A 23252-nucleotide genomic window follows, 5' to 3' on the forward strand; every position below is an offset into this window, starting at 1 on the left:
ATGACATGGCGCAATATTCTGCTGGAAGTAGCCATCAGAAGATGGGTACACTATGGTCATAAAGGGATGGACATGGTCAGCAACAATACTCAGGTAGGCTGTGGTGTTGCTCAATTGGTACTAATGGGCCAAAAGTGTGCCAGAAAAATATCCCCCACACCATTACACCACCACCAGCAGCCTGAACAGTTGATACGAGGCAGGATGGATCCATGCTTTTATGTTGTTGATGGCAAATTCTGACCCAACCGTTCTAATGTCGCAGCAGAAATCGAGACTCATCAGACCAAGCAACGATTTTCCAATCAGTAGATCATCAGACCAACCCGTCTGGCACCAACAACCATGCCACGTTCAAAGTCACTTAAATCACCTTTCTTCCCCACTCTTATACTCGATTTGAACTGCTGCAGATTGTCTTGACCATGTCTACAAGCCTAAATATATTAAGTTGCTGCCATGTGATTGGCTAATTAGAAATTTGTGTTGGCAAGCAGTTAGACAGGTGTACCTAATAAAGTGGCCGCTGAGTATGTATGTATGTATATATATATATATATATATATATATATATATATATATATATATATATATATATATATATATATATATATATATATATTTATTTATTTATTTTTTGGTATAGTTTAGTATGTTTTTGTGTGTTTTCAGATTTTTATTTTAAATTCTGTTTACATTAAAATATTGTTATATTCTAAATGTTATACTAATTGTCAGTATTGTCACAGTTACGTCACACAGTCTTTACTTGCATCACATACACACAAATGGTTAACTTGGAGCAAGCACTGATGTATATGTTTAGTCCTTTCAGTAATGACCAAAGGCATTTAAAGGGAAGTCACAGCTGACAGGATATCCTGTGGAAGCATAGGCAAGGCTTACATACATTTCCGAATGGCTGCAGCCAGCAGGAAAGGTTGGACATTTGTTAGTGGCTACAAAGAGGCTTCAGTCCAACAAAACAGTGGAATAGGCTTTATCTGAGCTTGTTATTAATTTCCTTTTCCCCTCTTCTATTTAATAAGTAAGCCACTTTTTGTTATTTGAGGTAGAATGTGGCAACGTAAATTTTTCAAAGGGTCGGAGTGGCTCTCGAGCATTGACTCTTTTGCTTGATGTAGTTTGATTCAAAAGCATGTACAGCTCTCTTCAAACCCCTGCTGTTGAAGTGTAGCAGAGACCGAGACGGCATAAATCATTAAATAAGACCTCAATCAGGACGACAAGTAGGAACATCGAATAAGATATTCAGACTGAATAAACCTTTGTAAGCTATGAAGACAACAGATTAACTGAAGTATAGTGTAATTAGGGGTTAAATGTGTCAAGTAAATCATACTGATTTTATTATTTTCATCTTTGCGTCATTTAGGAAAAAAAATAGATAATGCTTATGCAAGGCGTTTTTAATCTGTCCATTGGTGTATATTTTAATTTAATATCCTCATCTAGGTTATTTACAATGACTTGTCGAACTCTCTTCCCCTGTTGCTACTGTATCCTCATACTACAAACTGTATCAAGGCGTATCCGTCTTTCTCTCCATTTTATTGAGCTGTCTGCCGTCCTAGAAGTGCAATTGCAGCTTGAATCGATCAGCATGAGTGTTGTTCTAAAGCGCTATTGATTTAAATAAAAGATTGTTCATTTCCCTTGCTGACCATAATACTGCTTTGCATTCCAGCATACACTGCTATTGGTCTGACAAAAGCTAGTCCTACAGTACATTAATGGACCAGGATGCTATCATAAGGATGAGAGAGTTTTGGGCCTATAAATGGCTCCTCTGCTTTATCAAGCTTTTTCTGTGTTGTCACTAAATCATTTGCATACAGGTTGTTCCGTGATAAAACCTAAGATGGCATAGGCTCATTCTGTCCTTTTACATGCAGTCTTGAAGAAATCACATTGTTAGCACATATGGGAAGCTAATTGGTCTCTACAGAATACACGGGAGATTGCTTGCTCAACATTTAGGCTGCATTTACTCTGCAGATCTTGATGGTCAATTTCGATTTTGTTATTATATTTGACATATATGACATATACTATATATGATCCTATGTCTTTGACAGTCCGCTTGCTGTTTATTTTAAAAGTGACTCGTATTCTTTGTCTGCATTTACGCTGTATATGGCAAAGATGCAGTCACACAGAAAAAAGCATTCTCCATTCCTGTATTACATTTGTTTCCGGGGTTGAATTTTTTTCGCCTGCCGTCCACACTGCTCCTACTATCTTTGACCCATGAAAACAGCGTTTAGAAACTGTGAAAGAGTTTGGGAATTAGTGTTCCATTTAAGTTTTAAAGGACTGAAACACAAACTTTTGAAAACAGAGGCTGTCTGGTTTTCTGGACTATTGTGTATTACTCCCTTATGTGTCAAGACCCCCCATCTAACTTGTTTTTCAGTTTCTGATTGGGTGAACATAGATGAAAAACAGATATTTAACATTTTATGTTGGAACTCTTTGCTGGTATGTTTTGGCCATTTCCAGTTTTATTACCTCCAGTTTACACTGTGACTTTTCCACTAAAAGGCCCTAGAAATATAAAATTTTAAATCAGAAATGTATATAATGGTTTTATTTTATTATAATATATCACTTTATTAAATAAAATTAAAATATATTAAAATAAACCATTAAAAATTAAATGTTGTAATTAAATGTAATAAATCATTTAAATACTGTTTTATACGAATAATATATAAACAGTTGAAGTCAGAATTATTAGCCCCCCCTTAATTATTTAATATTTTCCAAAATGATGTTTAACAGGGCAAGGAAATTTTCACAGTATGTCTAATAATATTTTTTGTTCTGGTGAAAGTCTAATTTGTTTTAGCTAGAATAAAGGCAGTTTTTTATCTTTTAAAAAACATTTAATGTCAAAATTATTAGCCCCTTTAAGCTATATATTTTTTCGATAGTCTACTGAACAAACCATCATTACATAGTAACTTGCCTAATTACCCTAACCTGCCTAGTTAACCTAATTAACCTAGTTGAGCCTTTAAATGCCACTTTAAGCTGTATAGAAGTAAATATCATTTACTGTCATCATGACAAAGATAAAATAAATTATATTTTATTAGTTATTAGAAATGAGTTATTAAAACTATTATGTTTAGAAATGTGTTAAAAAATTCTCTCTCTTAAACAGAAATTGGGGAAAAATAAACAGGGGGCTAATAATTCAGGAGGGCTAATAATTCTGACTTCAACTGTGTGTATATTTATTTATTTATTTATTTTTAAGTAACTTTTTTTGTGTTGGTAATTAAATTTTATACTTCATTGCATTTTAAATGTGTTTAACCAACAAAGATGATCAACGCAGGCTAAAGGTTTATGTGCCTCATCTGTATTCTATAGGAGTCTTTCAGTGTTCAGCACCCCTGGGTGTGTGAGGAAGACTCCCTCCAGAGCAAGCAGGATGTTCACGCTCTCCACTAAATCGCCCCCCCCAAAGGTGCCCCAGCCGGAGCGGCTGGACGAGGTGTACGAGGCCCTCAAGAGAGGACTGCAGTATGTACACAAACATATGAGCTCTGGAAATGTGCATGCTTGCAACAGCAGCACTAGAACTAATATAAAATAGTTCTGCTTACACAATGCATTAATCACAGACTGTGACACTGATAATATGCTGAACTTTTGCAGATCATACCTGCAGGTCCATCAAATGGAGCTGGACGGTCTAAACAGGCAAATGAAGGAGTCTAAGAGGAACTCTCGCTTGGTAAGTGTTGATGCTTTAAAATTGTGTCATGGTACAAATACAAGCTCGTTTCCGTATTGTTTGATTTGTAATGATGCTGTTGTTCTTTTCTAGGGTTTTTTGTATGAACTTGACAAGGTGAGTGTAAGCTTCCTCCTTTTCATCTGACATTCTGACAACCAACAGTGCCTGAACTCATTTTATATTATGGATGACTGTTAATTATGTTTTAAGCATTAAATATCATTCTCTGTTCTCTCTTAGCAAGTGAAAGTGATCGAGAGATTTATGAGACGACTGGAGTTTCATCTTAGTAAGGTGAGCCTGCTATTTAACTGTTATGAAAATCAAATGTAACCTTCTTAATAGTGTGAATATGTGTTAAAACTCCAAGTTATATTTATTAAAAGCAGTTTTTATTTAAAACATGTTGGAAAATATACAAAAATGTGACGCCTTATATTTGGAATGTAAGGAAAATGTAATTACATATAATACATATATACTTATTATTTCTTTAATATGCAAATGCAAAATTAGCATTACAGAATATATTCTGTCAAATTGTGTCTTCATTATTGATTAAAAATATATTTTATTACAATATAAAATCAATATCACATTGTATTATAATAAATAATTTCTACATTTTTAAATAAAGTTGTGTAAGCTAATTATGATGTTTAATTGGATGGATGGATGGATGGATGGATGGATGGATGGATGGATGGATGGATGGATGGATGGATGGATAGATAGATAGATAGATAGATAGATAGATAGATAGATAGATAGATAGATAGATAGATAGATAGATAGATAGATAGATAGATAGATAGATAGATAGATAGATAGATAGATGGATAGATAGATATAGATGGATAGATAGATGGACTTGTACTTGACTTAAACTTGTAGAGCAGAAATTGTATTATTTCGGTGAGCAGACAATGTATTATGCACACTTGTCACACAATGTTGTGTGTGTTTGAGCTCAGCAGGTCTGCTCTTGTTCAAACGACGGCTCTTGCATGGCCCAGTGGCCTTGATAACAGCTCTCCATGCTTGTGCTCATGCATTCGCGCACGTACATCAGGACTTTTTTTCCTGACAGATAGTCACCTACAGGATATACAACGAGCCTAATCCTCCCCCTCACTGTGGACGCATTCTTAGCCAGTGTTTTTCTTTCCGCTTGCAAACATGCTCATGGATGCTGAGCCACTGCAGGGGACACGGGTCACAGGCAGAGGACAGCTTCAGGGCCTGCTCAGATTCTTGGTTTGTTCGTGGAGCGGTTAAACCCTCCGCTGGACCTGTTGAAGTCTGTACTAACAGCCTAAACTAACCCAAGCCAGCTGCACTACAGGAAGAGGCCTTCCTCTTTCCTCCTCTTCCTCGCCAGCCCTATTTCATGTGTGATTAGTGTGTGTTTTATGAGCGGAGGGCGCTGCAGGGAGTCTCTCTGCTTTTACTGGGTTAGATATGTTGGGCCTCTGTTGAAATGGAGGAGGGCAAGGTTGCCAGATCTAAGAAAAATATCCTCAAAACCTACCCAAAATGAATGAAAAGTGGAACTGCATTTCCTTGTCCAATCAAAGTCAGTTGCTGGATTCCCTCAAAAGGAGAGTTTTAACATATTTGCTCTGACATTTTGTAAGACACTTGTAAATGTAGTATTTATTTTAAAGTACTGACTGACTTTCCATACAACAAACACCCATTTAATATGTGACGTGCCATCAGGCGATTTTACTCACTCACTCACTCACTCACTCACTCACTCACTCACTCACTCACTCACTCGCAGCGGTCTTTGGGTTGCCAGGTATTAATTCCAGGATCAGTGTCCATTAACAAATTAGTTGGAACTAATTAACAATTTAGCTAATTTAGTTTTCAAATTAGTTTTAACAAATTAGTTTTCATTTTGTATTAGCAAGTAAGAAGCATTTTGGTGTCCACTAAGGATGTAACGATTCACCATGAGCTGGTTGAGAATCGATTAGAATATGTGACGATTCAAATCAGTTGAAATGTTGAATGAATCGCGATACATTTTTTGAACAGAGAGGGCGCTGTGTTTACAGGTGCAAACTCCATTTACCTGCACATCAGCGGTGAGCTAGAGGTGGGGGGTAGAGTAAAATGACAGTGGTGAAGTGTGTCACTAACTGTATACTGCAAAAAGACCTTTACATACACTAACAGAACAACGAATATGATGCACATAAACCGCCAGCACTGTAAAAAACTACTGTCACAGATGTCTGTAAGTAAAAAAAAAAACTATTGATAAGCCAAACCGCGAAGAGCGGATGATTTGCAGCTCCGTGTGCTCCGACGAGTGCTACAGAGATCACACGGTGCATCAGTGTTTTCATAGTGTGAAGATGTTTTTCAAACTGAAAGAGAAAGCTGTTCTGTTACAGAAGCAGGTATTAGATTATTTTTACTATCTCCTTTTCAAATTAGTTTATGCATATTTTAATCATTTGCTTATTATTTTCGAATAATACAAATATTTAAGATTGTCTTCTTATGTGTATCACACTGATACTTAAACTAATTAATTATACAAGTAATATTAATTACTTAACTTCATAATCATCTTCTACTCTTGTCTCTATTCTAGTTTATAATTAGTCATTTTATAATCAGTGTTGGGGCGTCACTGTGGTACAGTGGGTAGCATAATCGCCTCACAGCTAGAAGGTTCCTGGTTTGAGCCTAGGCAGGGTCAGTTGGCATTTCTGTGTGGAGCTTGCATGTCCGGTGTCCTCCACAAGTCCAAAGACATGCGGTATAAGTGAATAGGATAAGCTAAATAGTTTATGTGTAGGGTAGGGTATGTGTGCGAATGAGAGTGTATGGATGTTTCCCAGTGATGGCCATCCACTGTGTAAAGCATATGCTGGATAAGTTGGCGATTCTTTTCGCTGTGGTGACCCATGATTTGTAAAGGGACTACGCTGAAAATAAATAAATGAATGAATGAGTAATCAGTGTTTTATGCCAGTGGCCAATCTCCTGGATCAGAGAGCCTATTGACCACCTCTGTACACACTGTTCTCTGGTTTAGAAAAGGCTTTCCTCTCCACACCAGCCATCTCAGTCCCAACTCAAGAGTTTTTTTCAGCAGACCTCAGCTTATTCCAGAAAACTTAGATATGCTGATATTTCTTTTTAAAAATGTAAATAGATGTCAAAAATGTAATAGTTTGTTAATTTATACGAACAAGTCTTCTTTAGTTTGTGTTATTATTATTATTATTATTATTTTTTTTGGTTTTTAGCAATTTTGCTATGGCAGAAAATGCATTATTTTGCAAAAAATGTGCAGCAGAAAAAAATTAAATGGCTCTTCACCTTCAATTTGTTTCATATAATTTTGTTAAAGTTGTTTGTTCGTATTGTGATATTAGTATTGTGAAACATATCGAATCTTGAGTTAGGTGAATTGTTACATTCCTAGTGGCCGCGGCATATTAATACTAAAAATGCAACCCACAACTTGCACTAGAAAAATGCAAACCTGGCAACTCTGGTGGAGGGAAAACATAACAAAATAGGAAAAATGAACGTATAAGTTGAAGTCAGAATTATTAGCCCCCCTGAATTATTAGCCCCCTGTTTATTTTTTCCCCAATTTCTGTTTAACGGAGAGCAAATTTTTTCAACACATTTCTAAATATAATAGTTTTAATAACTCATTTATAATAACTGATTCATTTTATCTTTGCCATGATGACAGTACATAATATTTTATAAGATATTTTTCAAGACACTTCTATACAGCCTAAAGTGACATTTAAAGCCTTAACTAGGTTAACTAGGCAGGTTAGGGTAATCAGGCAAGTTATTGTATAAGAATGGTTTGTTCTGTAGACTATCGAAAAAAATAGTTTAAAGGGGCTAATAATTTTGACCTTAAAATGGCTTTAAAAAATAAAAATTGCTTTTATTCTAGCCAAAAAAAAAATTTAAAAAAAACAAATCAGACTTTCTCCAGAAGAAAAAAGTATTATCAGACATACTGTGAAAATTTCCTTGCTCTGTTAAACATCATTTGGGAAATATTTTAAAAAGAAAAAAATTCAAAGGGGGGCTAATAATTTTGACTTAAACTGTATTTTCTTGATTTGAAGTGATTTGTTTTTCAATCATCTGCAAGAATGTGGCTTATCACATAATGCAGTTAATGTCAAGCAAGCGAAACATCCACAAATGCACTAAATGAGCGTTTTTCTATGATGAAATTCATACACATGTTAGTAGTTTCCGTTTTGTTTGTTATACAGTTTTTAGTCTTTTTGTTTAATCGAGCATGATAAATTGGCAGCCAAATCAGCATCAACTAATACATCTTTTTAATGTTATTGTTATCAGTCTGATAAAAAAATAACATATTGGCCATTAAAAAATGGCTTATTTCTGCCTGTTGATCCACCTCAGATGCACAACAGATGAGCTCTTTAGAAGAATTGATGCTGGAGGGATAACAAGATGTATAACCATTTATTCGTTATCAGTATGCCAAACTTTTCTTGTCAGTGCATTCCTAATGTTTATTTTAAATATTATTTGTAGTCAATGCCACTATGATTTAGGGGTATGTATCTATGCATAATACTGGCCCAGGCTGTATTACACAGCAGGCACCTGCAATAATGAGCACTTTTGTGAACAGATTAAAAGACAATATCAACAACTTTAGGTTCACTTAGAAAGGAAAAGTGCAGACATGTTACAAAAATATATTTTTCTGAAACTAATCGGCTGTTTGTGGGTTAACATACGTGCACACACACACACACACATACACACACGAGTGGCTTTGCTAAGCTGTGTGAACGGCATTTTTTCAGACAGGGATGGTGAAATAGTGCATTAGCTGTGGCCTGCAATAGAGGAGAATGAAGAGGCGTGTTGTTATCAGTTTTGTGTAGCAGTGTGTATTGACAGGAGAGGCGCTGTCATAACTCTGTGAAACTTATGACTGTCCCGCTGACTCTCTGCCAGGGTGCTGGAACACACTCACTGGACCAATCCTAACCACCTCCAGATGGAGATTTTCCTTCTCTCGCTTTATGCTTTACCTTCGTCCTTCTTTCCATTATTGCAGGAAACCTTTTAAGGGCTGCAGACTGTTTCGCCCTTGTTCTCGCCTTGAGTCTTGAGGACTACGTGTGTTTGTGTTTCTCAAATTTACACCATATTGTGTGTGTGTGTGCTTTCAGTATAAGGCTCCCCTGCTGTGTCGAGTAATTCTGCAGGATACTGCTGCTAATGTATTTCAGAGGATTAGGTCTTTTTTTCAACTTGTCCTCAATATGCACACATTTAACTAGAAATTTAATGCCTACTAAACTATGTTTTTATTTTGACTTTTCATCAGCAAATATGCTTTCAATTGACTACAAAATGACAGTGACTGCATTTAAAATGTTACAAAAGATTTGAGTTTCCAATTATTTCCGTGTTCTGTTACTCAAAACAAACACACAAAGTATTTTGAGTATTATTCTGATCATCTTACTAACACCAAAAAGTGGATAAGGCCTAATGAATCCATTTCAAAATTTAAATTCCCTTCAGATTATTGTTTGTAAACTGAATTCACTTTTGAGCAAAGATATAGGTTGAAATTAATCGCAATTTAAAGGGGTCTTTACCCTTTTTTAGGGTAAACAGAGATTGTCGCTTGATAAAATGTGTCATGGAGAGAACCTATAGAAAATGATTCCTTAAGTACAGCAAGTACTTAAAAATTCTACTGTAAAGCTATCTGGCCCAGCAGCTTTTGAATTTTGCATGTTTGTGAGAGTTTCATTTAGCTTCTTCCAGCTTCATTTAATTTTTCCAGTTCTGTATTATCATCAGATATAATGTGGGGCATTTTACTAGAATTAAAAAAAGAATGAAGTTAGTGAGAATTGTAGCCAATTTAGACGAACACAGAGCTGTATAGAATTGTTTAAAGACAGAGTTCATTTCTAACTCTTCTTTTGTGACCTTGCCATCATCCCTACGAATGGATGTTATAATATTTGAAGTAGAATGTTGTCTTCTTTGTTGAGCAAGAATTTTTCCTGTTCGTCTGAATGTTCGTATAATTTGGAGCAGGATTGGAGCAGAAGTCGTTCTGTTTGTTTGGATATTATTAGATCAATCTCTATTTGTATCTTAGCTCTTCCTTTAAAATTCCAGGACATGGCTTACTTGCACATTTCAGGTCTAATTGTTTATAAACTGAAATCCTTTTTAAACTAAAATTTGCTTCGATTATTATTAGTGAACTGAGTATTAAATTTTTAGGCCTACTAAATTCATTTTAAAGGGCACCGTTTTTACCTATTTTACAAGATGTACAATTAGCCTTTGGTGTCTTAAGAATGTGTCTGTGTGAGTTTCTGCTCAAAATACCCATCGGATAATTTGTTATAGCCTCCAGAATCTGCCCATTTCAGTGTCTGAGCACAGTGTAGCTGTTTTTGTAGCCTGTGTTTTTAAATTCAATTGAGCTGTTTCTCCCCGCCCAATGTTGTGTATCTGCTTCTCCTGCGTTACATCAGATAAACAGCAGTCAGTGATCAAGACAGACACGAATGAAGCTGAAATACAGCCCATTAATCAAAAATACAAAGTTAGTTTAGTTCATGTCTTTGTGGTGGAACTTATTTAAGCCTTTCTGAAGTGATAAGTCCCACAGAAATGCTGTTTGGAGTACGCATACACACACACAAACAAACACATATTAGCGATTACTGACACCTTGCAGCAGGTGATTATAGCGGTTAAGATTTCATAGGATTTTACTGTCTTTATTACAAACATGCTCTGTTTTAAAAATGTTTTAAAACAGTCTTAAAATCACACAGAGTTGTAACAAATATTTGAATCCCAGTTTATTTGCAAAAAAAGTTCTGTGGACATGTGTATACATGTTATTGAAGAAACATGGCACCTGTCAATCAATTTGGTGGGCGGGGAAAACCACACTCCTATGTCACGTTCGGTGGGGCTCAAAATCTCTGTGATTTGGGTCATATTTTAACATCAGGAAATTTAAAAAAAATGAGACTAGTGGACACACGAGACATACACACAGCTCTATCCAAACAGCTTACAAAAGTTGATTTTCATCATAGAAGCCCTTTAAAAGTTGAAAGTGACTTTAGATTGTCGTTTGTAAACTGAATTCACGCTTGAACTGATATTCACTTTAGAGTATTAATAGTGAACTGAATATTGTTTATGGAACTGAAATTAGTGTCAGATTACTACTGACCAGAATCATCTTTGTAATAAAAAATCACAGATTATTATTTGTGAACTGAATTTACTGCTGAACTGAAATTCACTTCAGGTTATTTTGACTTGACTGAATCCGTTTGGATATCAAAGGGTTACTTTAAGTAAAATGTCATAATCAATAGTATTTCAGAATTTTTGATCAAATAAATGTAACCTTGTTTAACTTAAGCATAAAAGATGATTAAGAATGTTACTGACACTTTTAAACAGTCGACTATACAACAGATGTCTTTTGCACAAATAGAGTATGTTACAGTATTACAGTTTAATTCATAAGCCTATCACTGGACCTACAAGAATGCCTATGCTTGCGAAATTCACTGTTAAATTTATGAACCGTTTTTCTTAAGCAGTGAATGGCAAAAAAGCATAACATTTCTTATTTTAGAGCCTTGGTTTAATTACAGTGCTCATAATACCAGTTTATACCTGTTTAGTAATGTTTAACTGCCAAAACCTTTCATTCTTGGCAGAGCTTAAACTGTGGTCTTTCTGTGATTATCCTCAGCTGGGTATCGCTTTTTAATGTTTTAACGTCATAATCCTTGTTACAACCCCCTTGTCCTGCTAAACATTGTTCCAGTGAAGTCAATGGAGCTTTCATATTGTTTCCTCATTCATCCATACTGTTTACAATAGACAGCTCATTCTTTCTTTAATCTCTGAATGCAGGGCCCGTGCTGTGAGTAATTGCTGAGTTTCTGCTTCGGATCATAATGTCTGTTATTCTGAACATCTGCTTAAATTTTACTTGATGTAATGAGGAGATTTAACTAGTTTCCTGTCTCCATTATGGGCTTCCACTTTTGGAGACCTGCTCAAGGTGTTGCGGATAGATCAATAAAATCTAAATTACTTATATTAGAGACAATGAGGCCCAGAAGGAAGTGCTTGGGCAAGAAAAGATTTAACAAGACGATGTTGTGGTTTGTGCCTGTGTGTGCGCTTGTGGAGTTAATCAGGTCAGTGTCACCATCTGGATACCAATGAAACTGTGCCTCCCTCTTTAAAGCTGCGGTCACATTAGACTTTAAGCATGCAAAATTTGTTTGGATGGTGCTGCGAAAAGAGGCGGGATAAAAAAGGTGTATGTTTTTAATGGCGTGACGTCACGTTTTGGTTTTCTTTTGGTCACCAATCTCAATCCCATCAGAGAAGAGAATGATGGTGGAAGGTTGGGGCAAATGCCTTAAACAGATATTGTCATTTCGAATTTTTGTTTGTTTGTTTTATTGCTCAGCTACAAATAAGCAAGCTGAAACTAAATGTTTAAATTAAATCTGTAAATAGATCAGATTTTTAAAGATATAAATACTGTCACTCGAAGGACAGAAGACTATGCAGAAAACATGAGCAAATCAAGGTAAAATCAGTTGCTCCACTGAACGTCATTCTATTATAAATGGTATTGTTTTTGTTTGTAATAAAATAAGTTTATTATAAAATCTTAAATATCGAGCTGCATTAGTTGATATAAAGCAGTGTTTTCTAGTTATTTTTATTATTATTATATAAATAAGGAAACTACCCATAGCAACTTTAAAGTAATACAGTTTGCTATATTTACCTTTGGCCCACCACCCTCAATCTAGTTTGTTTTTTGGCCCTTCATAAGAAAAGGTTTGGGCACCCCTGATCTAGTGCGACTGCGGCTTTAGTCATAAAATATTTGAAAATAAACTACGTACTATATAACTACAGGTTAACTATGTTTATATACAGTTGAAATAAGAATTATTATTATTATTATTATTAACAGAATTAGAATTATATTAGCCCCAATTACTGTTAAAGGGAATAAAAATCTTCAACAATGCATTTCTGAACATAATAGTTTTAATAACTCATCTCTAATAACTGATTTCTTTTATCTTTGCCATGATGACACTTCATAATATTTTACCAGACATTTTTTCAGGATACTAATATTCAGCTTAAAGTGACATTTAAAGGCTTAAGTAGGGTAATTAGGCAAGTCATTGTATAATGATTGTTTGTCTGTAGACAATCAGAAAAAAAAGTCTTGTTTAAGGGGGCTAATAATATTCACTTAAAAAAAAAATATATATATATATATATATATATATATATATATATATATATATATATATATATATATATATATATATATATATATATATATATATATATATATATATATATATATAATAATAATAATAAAACTTTTTATTCTAGCCTTTTCCAAAAGAAACAATATTGTTGGAAATACTGTGAAAAATTCCTGTTAAACATTATTTTGGAAGTATATTAAAAAAAGGTTCTAATAATCTAATCTAATCTTATAATTTTGAATTTAACTGTATAATAACTTTAACTGTTAAAAGCTATTAGTTACTAGTTATTTAGTTAAAGTTATTAGTAACTAATAAAGTTATGCTAACTAAAAGCCTTTACTTTTCGGATTACTGCAGTAATGTGCTTCTTTTGTAAAGCTGCTTTGAAACAAGAATTAGAAGCGCTATACACATGAACGTATAAACCTAGCATATGTTGTAGCTTTGTTTTGGAAGATGGTAGCTGATATACACTGCTAGTGTTCTATTTGTTAACATCCTTAAAACTAAATACATTCTTTTATTAAGATAAAATATGTAGAAGATAATAAGAATTGATTTCCATTTTATGACCTGCTAGAAACTATATACCATCTTTTAGTATGCGCCTCAAGATGGATTTTTCAGCTGGAATTGCAATTGAAGACATTTATGTATTGCACATAATTAACATATTTCATTGATTGTAATGAACACTGTGTTTACATGTATGTGTGTGTACGCAGATTGATGAGCTGTATGAGGCCTACTGTATGCAGCGCAGACTGAGAGATGGAGCCGATAAGATGGTGAAGGCTTATACTGCTTCTCCCGGCAGCAGAGAGGCTCGAGAAAGCCTGTCAGAAGCTAACAAGAGCTTTAAAGAATACACAGAGGTAAGAGTGTTTGAGTATGTTACAGTATTTGAGAAAGAGGGAAACGATTTAAGGGCTCTGTCTTAGTACACACAAGAACAAAGACAAGATTAACGGTGTACAGAGTGTTTAAAAGGAATCATAAGGATTAGTAAATTTAGAACAAAAAGAATAATTTCACCTTATAGACTGAATCTACTTTAGAACCAGAGCTAGAGAGTTACTTCAGAACTGAATTTCACCCTTCATTTTGTGTTATTGAACTGAATTCACTTTAGAACTGAAATTTAATTCAGATTATTTCTACTAAACTGAATTCACTTCAGAACTGCAACTAAAGATAGTAAACTTAAGCCACTTCAGAAGCAAAATTCACCTACAATTGATGTTAATGATGACCTGAATTCAATTCAGAACTAAAATTCAATTCAGTTTACTTTTACTGAACTGAATTATTTTTAGAACTGCAACTAAAGATATTAAACTGAATCAAAATTCACTTTAGTTTGGCGTTAATGAACATTAATCAGTGAACTGAATTCACTTATGAAATAAAAACTGTATTTCTTTGTTTGAGAACTGAATCTATTTAGATATTAAATAATGGCCTGTTTCCACTGAGTGGTACGGTATGGTTCGGTATGCTTTTATGGCCATATCCACTGTCAAAAGATACCAAAAGCAAACCGTACCATACCACTTTTTGGGTACCCTTTGCAAAGGGAACTTAGCACGACAAAAGGCTACCAAAAGGCGAAGTTAGACGCGCAGCTGAACGCTATTGGTTTACAGAGAAACGTCACTCGTGCATACAAAAGCAGTAGAATAAAAACAAAGAAACTGACATTCATTTCAACACAGCTGAGACATTACACCGTAATACTATATAAATATAATAACAATACATGGTCAACCTGAGCTCGAACAAACCTTGTCGTTGTCTTGATGAACAGCCACAAAGCCAAGAGGAACAAAATCTGCCCTCTCCTGCTTTTGTTTTACGAGGCTGTCTAAAAGTGCGAGTGGTTTCACTTTCTCCAGAGAGGTCGCTGCGCATCTATATTTGAAATAACTAACTTTTTGAGCTGATGATAATAACGTGTGTGTTATTATTGTAGTGCTTCTGACATCCGATTCTTTAAGGAATAGACAAACATGAGAGTGAAGCATGAAAAAACAAAGGAAAAGCCAGAAAAAAACAAAACAGCAAATGATTCTTTCAGCAACCTAAAACATGAACAAACTGCCATGTTTATCATCTCCTTTTGGACAATTATGAACTGGGAATGAAGGATTTACTTTCTAACAGAGCTTACATGTGCTGGTGAAGATGAAAGACACAGATGAGAGGTTTGCTCTGACTGTGGGCTATATGTTACGTGTTGTTTTTGAACCCAAATAAGGACGAAATGTATGCTGTGTGTAGGTTTGGTATGTTACCAATTACAGAACACACAGACTGTAAGGGTCTGTATGTGTTCATATATGTTGCATTTAATTATTTATTTGATATAATCGCAGACGTTACAGTAGGCTATTTCACCTTATCATTGATCTGCAGTTATAATTAAATTATGTTAATAGAAAGGTTAGTAATGAAAATTTATACACAAGTATTTATGTGTATAAAGCATCTGTTTGGTGAGAAATTCTTCTCATATGATATGTGAACGACCTGTACAGCTTTGCTTTGAGCGAAATTTCCTCGAGCGAGAATGACATTGACTAAAACTTTCTGTCGTACACGACGCCCACCAAAAAGGCAACATTGGCAGTGGAAATGAAAGCCTGATAAAGGTGACCCGTATCGTACCGAACTACCAGTCAGTGGAAACGGGCCAATAATTTCAGATATGTTTTCCAAACTAAATCCTCTTTCTGTTTTTATACAAAACCCACTCTAAAAAAAGTTACATTTTACTGAGTTTAGGGATTATTTTTATTTAAAACCTGTATTCTGACTTCCATGGTAAGATAAAGATCAAGAGAGTAATATGGATGCAGAGTTGTAATTTATGGTTCTGGTAAAAATAGGACCCTGAAAATGTGATTAGTTTTATGACACTGTCAGGAAGTTGAGACTTACACTCTACTGATTATGGCTTGGGCTACAGGTTTTTTTTTTTTTTTTTGCATTCAGACAGATGGATACAGGGCAGAACTAGACTCATTCGATATGCTCATGGAAATAATGCAGGGAGGCAATCTGATTATGAGTGGACAGCCTTTCCCAGTCAAGTGCTTTTCATTAGCATAATGGTTGCTGCAAGACACAAGCGTTAAACTGTTGGAAGAGAAATGCCCATGATTGTCCACAATCTTTCTGACTGAAACTATTTACTGAATACTACGCTGTATTTACCATGTACTGCGTAATATCGTTTTCAATGTATTCTTTTTAAATGAATTTTAAGGGAATCGGTAGTTTGTGATAAAAAGGCAGTGTTTACTGTATTGTTGTGAGCTACATCAGATGCATATTTCTGTTGTTCCTGCCACGTAGTCTGTAATCCTCTGTGTATTTACTCACTCACTGTCTCTGTCCCTGCAGAATATGTGCATGCTAGAGAGTGAGCTGGAGAACCAGCTGGGGGAATTCCATATCAAAATGAAGGGTAAGTCAGTTTCTGCATTCACCACCAGGGTCATAATGGTCCACTCCAAGAGGATTTTATAGGGGTCATGACATGAATATTTTATTATTAGTGTCTGAGCACAGATGATGTGAGGACCTCTTAAAATTGCTCTGTTTTATCTTGCATCATAGAATTCATGTTAGAAAGCTCAAACATTTGCACATACAATAGATTGGGGAAAAATTTACACCTGATTTTTAAAGTTGTGTGACTCCATAGCAACTTACACAATTTTACACGTCTTGCACGTCTGCTAACTTGAAATGACATGTTTTACACTGTAATGTTTGACTGGGAACATAAAATATGCCATTATGCATCAAACTAGCAACATTTTACGTTGCCCGTGGAACATTGTAGTGTAAAACATGTAATTTCCTGTTACCAGAAGGCGGCACTTTGCCAATGAGGTGTTAAAGCATACTAAAGCCTTGTACGATGTTTATCACAGCATTTTTGAGACTTTTTTTTTGACATCTGATTATTTCACTGCCGGTGAACAAAGTGAATGTGCAAACTCATTAAAAGGGCGCTTAATGACAAATAGAAGTACTCGAATCTGGCTAAAATAAGAATCGCGATTCCTTTTCTCAAAATAAAGATCACGATTTTCTCATGATTCTGTAGATGTAAAATAAAGGTTAATGAGTAGGCTCTTATCATTTTTAATTCTCCAACAAATGTTAAAACAACTATAAAATTATATGTGGTCTACTATAGGTTAAAATGCTTAATTTTGAATAGACTTAATTACAATTATTGTGTTTGAGACATATGCTTGCAATCTGTCATTGACAACATTATTAGACTATTTTTTTTCTACTGGTAAAATCAGACATTTGTCATTATCAGATTCCCTCTTGCATTTTATTCAACAAAATATAGGCTAGAGTAGTTATACTGACACTGTTTAGCTTTTTTTTTCATGCACAACACTCTGTGTTCGCTATGAAAGAGAAAAATATTAAATGCTTGTCATAATCATAACTCTATAATGCGATATGATTATTTAAATGCACACTTTCGGTTTAATTTTCACTGCTAAGTGTGGTTTATACTTCATGTGAGACTCCCAAACGATCGCTCTGTGCAACAAACTGAATGTTATTTATAACTCTATTACCTGTTATTCACAGCCTATGCAGGTTCTGTTCACTAAAGTAGACTTCAGTCACAGGCGCGTACCCGCCCTCTCAAATCATAGATACATATAGATACAACTCACAATCAGCTCACGTCACATGTGATTTCGCGGCCGCAAATACATCATTACAAGAAGATAGAAATGACGTTTTTGGGTGAATTCTACCTTATAAATACAGCATGTGACACTTTTAACACTATTTGGCAGTGTCCACGTTGCTGAGCAATCTATGTAAAACAACGTGAAGACTTGTGCGGCCGCCTTTGCTTCTCTCCTGACCCTGAAAATATGATTGGCAGAATCGTAGAACAGCTGAAATAAGATCGTCGTCGAATCGAGATCGCGATCTTTTTTCGATTAATCATGCAGTTCTATCCTGTACAGAAGGTGGTACTGCACAATTTTTCTATTTTGACACTCGTTTGTAGCACTAAAGTCCTCTCCCTTGTTTTTTTTTTTTGCTTGTGTATTCATCGCATAAGATTTTCCTACTCTGTTTAACCTCCTTCAATACAGCATGCAAACACCTGGTCAAAAGTTTGCCGGAAAAAGTTTCAAGCCATTAAATGAACTTAAGGATCTGCAATTCCTGTGTGGTCAGCTAGTTTATTTTGTGCTTGGATGACACCAAGTTGTTTTACTGTAACTTCAGCAGTTAAAGACATATGAACAAAAGTGCCAGTCTCATTGGTCAGCCAATTTTTGATGCGGTACTTCAAACCGACCCCCTGGCAGTTTTGTTTGCACACTCTGATTAGCGCCTATTATTTAGTCATGAGGTGTTAAATGTTGGCTGATGTTCATGTACAATATTTGTTCTGGGGTGCATGAGCATTAAAGTATATAATGCCTCGAAACAAAGTTTTTATAACTCGTATATTCATAGCGCATCCTACTAAATTTAGCTCACATAAAAAGTTTAGATAGTAATCCACATATTCATATACATTTATCCATAGGAATATTCCCAAGCTGTCACTGTTTACCTAAGGCCACTGAATGGCCCAGGTGCAAAGCCCCTTTCATTGCTCCTTATAGCTTAAATTTAATATGCTACTTGAGATTCACTTATAATGGTAAAAAAGTCATCAGACTCAATCATGTGGAGTATGTCAGAAACCAAATGTTTTAAAGGGCACCTATTTTTCCCCTTTTTCAATATTTAAGAGAAGTCTTTTGTGTCTCCAGAACGTGTCTGTAAAGTTTCAGCTCAAAACACCCATCAGATTAGTTATTATAGCTTTTAAAATCTGGAAAATTTGAGCTGTTAGGACATTTTAGCTGTGTGTGTTGCCTGTGCTGTTAAAGCAAATGAGCTGGTTCTCCCTGCCCACCGTTTCCACTTGTGTGTCAGTGCATGTAGCTTGACATAGATAAACAGCACAATGACAAACAAGAATGAAGCAGATCTCACATACTACAATAAGAACTTTGCAACTTATTTGATATATTTGTACACACAGGTTCATCACAAAGTTTGTGGAAGTCACACACGCACACACACACACGTTTGACTTTTCACTGTTTTTGCATGGCAAATGAGACTGTATACATGTTAATATACACTGCTTTATGGATATCCGTTATATTAATGTACAAAATAAACCTGATTTAACGTCCACAAACCAGGATTGAAGCGTCATCTTTTATAATTGTACTGACACTATGCGGCTGTGATGAAGAATTACGAAGTGATTTTACGGTCTTTATTACAAACATTTGTTTTAAAAACGTTTTCAACTTGTAAAAGTCATTCTTGAGGTGCAGATGATCACAGAGAGCTGAACAGATCTTTTAATCCCAGTTGGTTTCTACGTTACGTGGGCCTCATGGAAAGGATTTGGATTCTATTTTTACATCAGGAAATTTAAAATAAGAGAGTTATTGTCACTTCAATATGACTGTGGACACACTATACCTACACACAGTTCTGTCTAAACAGCGTACACTAGTTCATTTTCATCATAGGTGCCCTTTAAGCTATGAAACTTGTTTTAAAAGTGCAAAAACTTTTTATGTCGAAGGATCAAGGAAATTTCCAATATTTCTATCCATACTTCTCACCTATTTGATATGAATTGATTTTTATTCGATTGTTGATTTTGTGAGCGTTTAAATAATGATGTCTTTGTTTCAGGCTTGGCGGGTTTTGCACGTCTATGTGCTGGAGATCAGTATGAGGTGAGCTTCAGCTTCTCTATCTTTATAGCCGGCATACAAACCTAATGAACACATACTTCTAGAATATTTCCTCAAAACGCCTGTTACTCTAATGAAGATCTAAGATCTTGAGAGTGAACTTGACATTCAGCCTTGTCACATCCCTGTTAGTTCCCAGTTGGTAGGACCTTAAATAAATATTGCATGATTCAAAATATTGCATATTAGTTAGCTCTAAAGTTGACTTGCATTCACTTGATTTCTGTATGGAATCCCTAAAGCATAAAATCTAGTCACATCACTTGAGTAAAATGGATTGTAAGTCTTTCATGTTGACTTTCCTCTATCTTTACATCCATCATGTCCTCGTAAAGCTGCATTGGCACCATCAGTGATCTGCTTTGTAGTTTGGTCAGTGGCAGATATGACAGATAACGATAGTGAGCTTGGGGTGAAAGCATCTGTTTATGAAAGAGACAGATCTCAGCATCTGTTCTGCACAGACAAGAACAGATTTAGGGAGGCAGAGGATAATTAAAGTGGGGTGAATGTTAAAGTGTTGGCTCCTCCTCCACCTGTTTAGCATGCAAGAGCTTCAGAGGGATTGACAGGCCAATCAATGCAGTGAGTCAGCACAGTCTGCTCAGCAAGAGCCCTAAGAGATGTGACAGGAGGGAGGTGGTGTGAAAAGAAAAAGAAATGGACTCGAAAAGATCTAGAAATGGATAAGAATGTGGGTGGCAGTGACTTGTTTTTTTATTCGGCCCATCTGTTATTCTCACTCATTCTTCATTGCCTTCACTGTGGAAACAGACACAAAAGATTTCCTGCCTCCTTCTCTACCCACTTGAATGAATAATCTGTTTAAAGTTATTTAAAAGCTTGACATTTTGTTTCTTGTGGTCTTGATACAAGAGAAAAAAACAATATGATGGCAGAAAGAGAATGTAAGAGAGAATATAAGCTTTATTCTGTAAAAACAAGCTGGTTGTTGTGTTAAAATAATTATTTAAAGGATACATTTTTCAGGAATATTATCTATTTTATGTAGTTTCATATTCCAGTAAAATCTCAGTTATTCATATAATTGAAATTTCTAAATAATTATGTATGTTCTAAAACTACATATAAAGATAAATTATTGTGATTATTAATGTTATTACTTGTATAATAAGCAAATAATTTAGCTAAATGTTTATTTAATAGGTAATTACTTTTAATACCTACAAAGATCTTTATAAAATATGGTTGCCAGCAGTGTAAGTTTTGATAACTTTCCTAATCAACAACAAAAATTATGATTATATTAATAATAATAATAATTTTGTTGCTTCAGTACTTACACAGGCTTGAAATATACTTGTGGTGGTAGCCAGATTGAAACACACCTTTTATCCACAGCACATGGTTAACTATGTGACAAAAAAAGTTTTTTAACAATATTTTTTTACATTATGACATGGTTTTTCACTTTTTCTTTTCAATGGGTTGAAGTTATCAAAGAAAGAAATTTACTAATTGTTTTACTTTTATTCTGTTCAGGTGCAGCCAGGTAAAATCTGCTGCTGATATTTTGTACAGTATTGCCAAAGCATGTTAGATATCTATGAAATATGTAATTTATCAATATCATCAAATTAGAAAAATATACAGCAAATGAGAAATAAATGACACAAAGAAATAAAAACAGACCATTTCTAATGGTGTACAGATATTTTGCAACCAGTTTAAAAGTAATTTTGTCCTCTCTGCATTTATAGATACGTTTATCCGAGACAGTTAGATCAAAGAATGAATTGTTTAATGTTTCTCTCGCTCTTGCGTGCTATCAACTGCGAAACCAAGTGAAAGTAAATCAGGCTTAAAATAAAAATGTAAAGCAAAAACACATAATTAACGATGACTTTAGAAAGCGAAAACAAAAGCTGAATAAATGAGCTTGTAAATGAGTCTGTATTGATGTTTCTCAGTGATGGGTCGCAGGTGGAAGGGCATGCGCTGCGTAAAACATATGCTGGAAAAGTTGGTGGTTCATTCCGCTACGGTTACCCCAGGTCAATAAAGGGACTAAGCCGAAAAGAAAATTAATGAATGAAATATACTTCGGTGGCCCGCCCAAGTAAAATCTATGTGTGGGAAGCACTCTGTTCTTATTAAATTGTATTAATAATACTGTACATATTAAAATACAATTGTAATGTATTTTTCATCTAAATACCTCCATAGATCTTTATGAAGTACGGTCGTCAGCGCTGGAAGCTGCGGGGTCGGATTGAAATCAATGGCAAGCAAGTGTGGGACAGTGAGGAGATGGTCTTCCTCCCGCTCATCACAGAGTTCCTGTCCATAAAGGTAGTTTTAATCTGAATACACAGTTACTTTCACACCAAAACTGTCTGTTTTTTTTTCTCTCTTTCTCTTTTTTTCACACTGAGTCACACATACTATCAATCTCTTGTCTCTCCTTCCTGTCACGTTGACATTCACATCACGGTCCCATCAATCTGTGAGACATTAATGCACATAACAGCACAGCAGCTGGACTTTGACTTGTTTTTCTCTCCCAATGGTTCCATGACACATCACTACAGATGAGGGGATGGGAACAGGGACAGAGAGGAGGGAAGACAGCACAGGATAGAGAATAGGAAGTTTACACAAGACAGAGATATTAAAACAGAGAGACTCCAGGGGAAGAACGAAGAGAATGCAGCTGATGTCTGGCAAAATGTTTCAGATGGGCTTGACCAATGTAAAATGGGATGTTGCGATTGATTTGTAGCGCCATGTGACTCCATGACTTATTTACAGCATTATTTGAAGAGTGTGTAATCAAAAATGACCCTTTGCATAACCATGTCTGTGTCCAAAAGCATAGGCAGCTGACTTGCTTCCTCGCTGCCCTATTAAGCAATGACTTTGCAGAGTTTGTGGATACAGGCACTGTACAAAACGGATTTTGGATGGACTTCTGAGGCAGGCATAGTGGTTTAGTGATTTATAACAAAATAGAGACTGATAACCAAGCAAACGATTGATTACTACAACACTAATCGTTCACTTGAAATGACATAATGTGGAAATACTTGTTAGTACATGTATTGTTTTCAGACACAATAATTTTTAGCTCAGCTGAGAGTAATATACTGCATCATTTTCTTTAAAAATGAAAATGAACGAAATAACTAGGATTATGAAAGAAGATACATGACCTGGTTGTATCACTCAAGTAAGTGGCTTTTGCAAGAATGTTTTGATTATTCAAACATATTAAAAAATGAACATTTTTCAATGATTTTAGACATTTATAAATGATTA

The 23252-nt window shown here is 35.1% G+C and overlaps 1 protein-coding gene across 11 annotated transcripts in view; it reads left to right on the plus strand.

Annotated features, from left to right (window-relative positions):
* ripor1 (RHO family interacting cell polarization regulator 1) overlaps window positions 1-23252 on the plus strand; it is a 133679-nt gene that overhangs the window by 80071 nt on the left and 30356 nt on the right. For 7 of the 11 annotated variants that reach the window (XM_087292365.1, XM_087292368.1, XM_087292364.1 and 4 more), the window contains 8 exon segments: window positions 3403-3555; window positions 3691-3769; window positions 3863-3886; window positions 4013-4066; window positions 13866-14015; window positions 16546-16609; window positions 19912-19955; window positions 22161-22286. In XM_087292365.1, the coding sequence (XP_087148491.1) occupies window positions 3403-3555; window positions 3691-3769; window positions 3863-3886; window positions 4013-4066; window positions 13866-14015; window positions 16546-16609; window positions 19912-19955; window positions 22161-22286 (694 nt within the window). 11 annotated transcript variants of the gene reach the window in all.

Source organism: Danio rerio, chromosome 18 (genome assembly GCF_052040795.2).
Source record: "Danio rerio strain M-AB ecotype USA chromosome 18, GRCz13ab, whole genome shotgun sequence".
Classification (NCBI taxonomy): domain Eukaryota; kingdom Metazoa; phylum Chordata; class Actinopteri; order Cypriniformes; family Danionidae; genus Danio; species Danio rerio.